Genomic DNA, 6,408 nt, shown 5'->3' with positions numbered 1-6,408 from the left:
TAGGTTTCGGTTTGGCTTGACTAGGCTCCGCTTTGTTAGAGGTTTTACTATCTCTCTGTTCATGCCTAAGAGCTGTCATCTGTGGTAAATACTCTTTCTGTGTCTTGTGATTTTTCATTGTAATTTTGGAAGCTTTTGCCTTTTTTTCGTTATCTTTTCCCTTGACTTTTGTGGCTTTCAGTTGATATTTAATCTTTTATCTTTATTTTTCTCACCCTTTGAGTTTTGTGACACCACAAACAATTTGTCTCTAAGCACAACCTTTTAGTGTGTTTTTATCCTTTTCAGATGTTTTAGCGTCCCATGCAGTAATAACTTCATTTGTGGTCGCATGTAGCATTTTTCTTTGCCACTTATTGAAAAACATTTCTTTTTCGTTGATGATTTGATTGGGATAAATCGTATCACATGCTGTAAGAAACTCCGTCTTCAAATCTTTATCTTGGAAAACTTCTTTTTCTGCCACCCGAAATATTCATGCTATAAAGAGTACGTCGCAAACTTCAATATTTTCCTCTTGTACTTACTTGGGCTAGGTTTCTACCATGGATCTTAATTCCATCCTGACAAAGCTCTGTCTTCATCCTTCTATTCAATGTGGTTAAATATACTTTAAACTGGGGCTTTGGTAGAAATGGACCTCCACGATCCCTTTTTCTGATTCTAGAGATCTTAACCATTGTTTTCTCTTTTGGGTCCATCCGATAGTTCATTGCGCACCAATATAATATTTTAGATTTTTGCAACTGGGTTTTTGACAAACTGTGTTTCTTGTAAATCATTCGGTTTTTAGCGGTCTTCCATATTTCCCCAAAGCATCCCACTCAATAGTTAGAAACGATGTTTCAAATTTTTGAATATCAAAAGGCGGTTTTAGTTGTGGCTTTAAATTTTCAATACCGTGGGGTAGATTATTTTTAATGATTGAGTAGAAAACTTCGCCAAATGCCTGAAAAATCTGCCGCTTTTCATTTTCATCATTAGCGACGCTCGTATGTCCAAAAGAATCAAAATAAGTCGATAAATTTTCTCGTACTGAGCTGTACCATTCAATCAAGTTCCTGGTGTTTTTTTAACATTGGTTTTCGTTTTCTTGGAATCTTCTTTGTTATTGGCTATTTTTTTGTATATATTTAAAAAATTATCACATAGGTTTATAATAATGTTTCTCAGGGCTGAGTTTTCCCTTCCAACAACGTCAACAGAGTTTTTCAAACATGCTTCATGTAGGTTTAATTGAGTTACCGAATTTGCTTTAAACCTATCTAGTTTTATTTGCTCTTCTATTGTTTCGACAACCTTACTTAAATCCATATTACACCTTCAAATACCTTTTAAAACATTACCAGTTACTCTGTCCTGACTACAAACACAAATCGAGTAAGTTCTAGCATACACAATAGCAGACGAAGGTAACCGCGAAACCGCAAATTAACACAAGACCTATTTTAAGGGAGTGAACAGGCTCAGTATAGCTACGCCAATAAAACGGCCAACTACGGCGAAACTCTGATGACTTGCGACTTTTGGTCATTTTCATACTTTCCCTCTCAGCCACTTTTGCTAATATAGATTTCGGACCATTTCCCACTTGGCTTATTTAACACCACTTTAATTTTTCTCCGATAGACGGCTTTTTATACGGCTACCCCAAGAAAATAGCAGCTGTCTGCTAGCTGTCCCTTCCGCGTTTTTTTCGTTAAGCCTAAGCCAGCAAAGTGGATCTAGTTCTAGACCCTATAAAACTATAAAGGGGCTAGGTAGTGTGTCTTATCCCTTCTATAATACCCCTGCTCTGGCAAGCACGCTGAAAAAATCGCCTTTCCTCGATTCTCGCCTCTCTCTCTCTAGTCTCTACTTTACTTAGCAATAAGTTCTTTATTTTGATTTCTTTGAGGATCGCGGGGCAGCGTGGTAATCGATAGTCACCTGGTTGCTTAACCTGGGTTGAAATTAAGTTATATTGTAATGAAAGCGACTTAAAGTTGATTAAATTCAATTGAAGTAAAAGTATGAAGTTCCGAGAGAAGTGCGGACTTCTCTGAGGAGCCTTAATGCGCTCTCGGTGCGTAGATACGGCTTTCTTAGTTAGAACACAGAAACCTTTGTTACTCGAATATGTCAAATCCTCTCAAATCCCAACAACATCCCAGTCTCACATTTGGTTTACTCTGCCAACGTGCAACAACCTCATGCTTGTTATGCCCAAAAAAACTAACTTCAGCCCCGGGTCTCACCGTCATCCTCTTTAATGCCCAGCATCTTTTTGGCAAACGCGATGAACTTATTTCCCTCTCCCCGACCTGGAATGCTGACCTGGGCTTCTCCCTCACAAAATGACGCCATTTTTAATCTTCCCGGTTACACACTTTTACGTCAAGATCGTGCAAATCGCGCGGGTGGCGGTATTATCATCTATATTCGTCAAACCTTTGTTCACCACTTATTACCCATTCAAACGACCTACCCAGAATCCTTATGGATTGACCTCAAGCCAAAATCTTCTCGCACTTGGATAACGCTCGGCTGCATCTACCGTCCCCAAACACGTCTCCGACTGAAACTTCCAAACTCTTCCAAGATCTGAAACTAATTTCTGCGCAACGCTCTGAAATCATTATCACCGGGGACTTTAACCTGCCTTCAATCTGTTGGACAACCGTTACCCCCACTCTCAGTGCTTCATCCGTCCATAATGACTTTCTCGCACTCCTTCACTCTTCGGCTCTGAGCCAACATATCAGTTTCCCGACCAGATTCAGTCAAAGTAACTCTCTATCTCACAACACCCTGGACTTAATCATAACCAAGGCCAACGTCACCCCGAATATATCTTCATTACCACCAGTTGGTGGTAGTGATCATGTAACGCTCTGCGCAGTATACCCATTGACTAGCCCACGATTACCTCCTATCAAATTTACTCGTGACTTCGACTATAGTCGGGGAGACTTTATCAAACTAAACACCCTGTTGGCAGCTACGGACTGGTCCACTCTCCCTCAGCTCCCTTCCGAAGAGGCTTGGTTGCTTTTTAAGTAAAAACTCTTCGCCTGTATCTCTCAGGCAACTCCGCTTTACGATCACTCAGTGTCGCACCATTCCCGGCCTTGGATTACTCGTTCTACGAAACGTGCCATACACAAAAAAGAACGACTATGGAAGAAACTGAGCCACGCCATTTCCACTAACCACAGTCACGCACAACTCCGTCTCCGACCCCTCTACAAGTCTCAAGTCTGCCTAGTCAAATCTCTGTTACGCAAAGCAACTTCGCAGTCCCATGCTCGTAAACTATCCACAATCAAGACAAACCCACGTGCCTTCTAACGTTTCGTACGCCGTCAAATCCGTTCCCTCCCGACTCGTCTCAATATTCGGCTCAGTAATGGAGCGCAAACCGACTCGGATGAAGCCATGGCGAACACTTTAAACGACACTTTAACAAAAAAGTTTAATACAAATCCCCCTGACCTAACTGTATTACCCCAAAGTCTTATAGCTTAAATGCCTGATTTCCTTCCAAACTTAGTAGATCTTAAGCATATTCTCCGCAACCTTGACTCAAAAAGTGCTTCGGGTCCTGATGGGATTCCAAACCGCCTCCTGAAGAATTGTGCCTCCTCGCTTGCCAAACATCTACTTTTTCTCTCACATTAACTGAAGGGACCCTCCCCTCGGACTGGCGTGTTGCCCACGTCACACCCATAAAGGTAGCAAAAGCGATGTCATCAATTACAGACCCATCAGCTTAACGTCTACGGTTTGCAAGGTCCTTGAAAAGTGCATCCGTACGCCTCTCTTACAGTTTATAACCCCCCATCTAAGTAAGTTCCAACATGGTTTTCTTAACAACAGATCTGTAGAGTCAAACCTCCTTTCGGCGTTTTCTACCTGGCTTTCAGCTTTTGATGAGGGACATAGGGTTGACGTCATCTACCTAGACATAGCTAAGGCCTTTGACTCGGTTCCCCACCAACGTTTGTTGGCCATACTTAGGGTTTTGGGTATAAATAATAATATCTACCAGTGGATTAAATCCTACTTACTTGCTCGCACTCAGTCAGTCCGCGTTGGCGATTCCCTTAGTACTTTCCTACCAGTTACTAGTGGCGTCCCTCAGGGTAGTGTTCTTGGCCCTCTCCTGTTCCTTATTTTCATAAATGACCTCCCCTCTCAATTATCCTCTAAGTTGTGCCTCTTTGCGGGCGACCTTAAAATCTTTCGTGTACAACTAAACCAGAGAACCCATGAGAAAATCACCGCCGCAGATCAGACGATCCCGGATAGGAATTCACCACCGCAGATCAGACGATCCCGGATAGGAATTCACCACCGCAGATCGGACGATCCAGGACAGGACAACACCGCCTTTGATCAGACGATCCAGGAATGGAAATCCACAACCAATTATTGACATCCACTACAGAACCTTCATCAAGAAGTAAGCCACATCCCAAGACCGACGAACTCACCGCAACCGCACCACCATCACACAACCGCACCGCCATCCCCAGGAACAGTTATCCTCAACAGCTGAAGACGGGCTATACGGACTAGCTTCAAATCCTTTATTTTTATTTAACTTTATACCAATGTCAAATTTTTCTTTGGGGGGTAGGATGCAACTGTTTAGGCCTACCGTTGCAGACGACAGTGGGCGGAAGCCTCACATTTTAAAACCGCCGGTTTATGCTCAGTCCACTGCCGTCGCGTAACTACCTCAACCCCAAACATCCTAGATCTTTCCGGTTGCCACCCTTCCCCCTTTTGCATCCAAATGGAATTATATATAAAGAGAAATTTTCTATTGTATAAGGCAGTTCTCATTTTGCAGTTCTCATTTACACCCGGATAAATGTAGTCGTTCTAATTTACTGAACTTCATGGTTCAGTCTCTTCAGTTATGTTTAATTTTTATTTAGTTTATGTGAATAAAATCAAATTTTTGATTAGCCGCTTGTTATGCCTTCTAATTTAAAGTAAAGGATTTAAATGCCCTTGTCAACGGAAGGGACAAATCATCTTTTATCCGTTGCAATGTGGATTTTGATGCCTGCCGATGTGGGCTGGGAATATCTGGGATTATTTTGGATTTTGATACCTGCCGTTGGGGGTTGGGAATGTCTGGGATTATTTTGGATTTGGCTTACTATTATCGGGCTCTGGGATATGAAACCTGCCGGCCGTTGGGGTCTGCTAATATCTGGGATTTGATACCGGCCGTTGGAGGCTGCTAATATGTGGGATTTGATATCTGGCGTTGGGAGCCAAGAATATCTGGGATTTGTTACCTGCCGTTGGGAGCCGAGAATATCTGGGATTTGTTACCTGCCGTTGGGAGCCGAGAATATCTGGGATTTGATTCCTGCCGTTGGGGGCTGGGAATATATGGGATTTGATTCCTACCGTGGGGGACTGTTATATTTGGGATTTGAAACCTGCCGTTGTGGACTGCTATTATCTGGGATTAGAAACTGCCGCTGTGGACTGCTATTATCTGGGATTTGAAACGTCCTGTTGAGGGCTGTTAATATATGGGATAGTTAAATAAACTGATTGAACTATATCGGAATCTGGGATCTTTAGGTCGTTCACGTAAAGAATACCCGCATCATCCTAACGTTGTCAAATGATCAAATATTTTTTCGCGGCTCCCCTATATTTCTGTGGAAACGTATTAATCCAGCTGTCTTGTTTATTCGCTGGCCGGGAATTCGAAATATTCTGGTATTGTTTCATGCCTTCTTCGTAAAAACCCACTTGATTCTTTCATCTAAAGATCGATTTGAGATAATTAGACTCATCTCTTTTTTTCCAACTCCGGTAAAACTGTATTGTCTTTTGAAATCTCAATATTAGTTCTTATTAATTGATTTGATGGGTTAGGACTTTGTTGTTTCAAAGGCACTAAGGTAATTTTATTAGCGTAAACTATTGTTTTATTCATTTAGAATAAGCCGCCAAAAAGGCTCGAAATTGAATTGATTGAATCAATAATTTCTCGATTAGAATTTTTAAGAATAGCTAGTCTTTGTGGTTTTTTAATTGTTGCAGATCGGCTATTATATTGATAATTTTAGCGGCTTAACTTTTCTTTTTATTCCCCGTTGTTTTCTTGTCGGTGGTGACACCGTAAAGAATGATAAAAGTTTGGAATTGTTGTCTAATTATATATTTTTCTTCTTGGGAGTATAAAATATTTGTTCTAAACCATAAATCGGAATGACATTTTTGGGTTAAATCGAAAAGTAAATACCCGTGTGGTTTTTCAGTTGCTGCCAGATAACATTCCACAATAAATTGTTGGGTGCCAATTGTTTAGAGAGCGCCACTAATTGGATAAGATCTCTCACGATTTTCATAAGAATCATGTAATAAGCGTTTAAGGAAGCTGTTTTCAAGTTT

General features: G+C 41.3%; 1 protein-coding gene across 1 annotated transcript; it reads left to right on the top strand.

The window, feature by feature from the left end:
* The first annotated feature begins 2,308 nt into the window (after positions 1-2,308).
* On the top strand, positions 2,309-4,417 carry LOC149630441 (uncharacterized). Its single transcript, XM_089851312.1, has 5 exons — positions 2,309-2,405; positions 2,495-3,021; positions 3,067-3,289; positions 3,714-3,827; positions 3,906-4,417. Exons 1-5 carry the CDS (start codon positions 2,309-2,311, stop codon positions 4,415-4,417), a joined length of 1,473 nt encoding a protein of 490 aa, XP_089707438.1.
* Positions 4,418-6,408: the final 1,991 nt, after the last annotated feature.

The sequence above is a fragment of the Phalangium opilio genome, unplaced genomic scaffold, assembly GCF_054372755.1.
Source record: "Phalangium opilio isolate 3A_F unplaced genomic scaffold, DU_Popi_V2 ptg000103l_1, whole genome shotgun sequence".
In the NCBI taxonomy this organism is placed as follows: Eukaryota; Metazoa; Arthropoda; class Arachnida; order Opiliones; family Phalangiidae; genus Phalangium; species Phalangium opilio.
The sequence above is the reverse complement of the archived record's forward strand: the minus strand, read 5'-3'. Positions and strand labels throughout refer to the sequence as shown.

Excerpts from the sequence above, each read along its gene's own strand:
- LOC149630441 (XM_089851312.1), top strand. The coding sequence starts at position 2,309 with ATGCTGACCTGGGCTTCTCCCTCACAAAATGACGCCATTTTTAATCTT. Across the intron at positions 3,022-3,066 it reads CTCAGCTCCCTTCCGAAGAG|GCAACTCCGCTTTACGATCA; the intron begins GCTTGGTTGCTT and ends TGTATCTCTCAG. Across the intron at positions 3,828-3,905 it reads GTTTATAACCCCCCATCTAA|CTTTTGATGAGGGACATAGG; the intron begins GTAAGTTCCAAC and ends CCTGGCTTTCAG.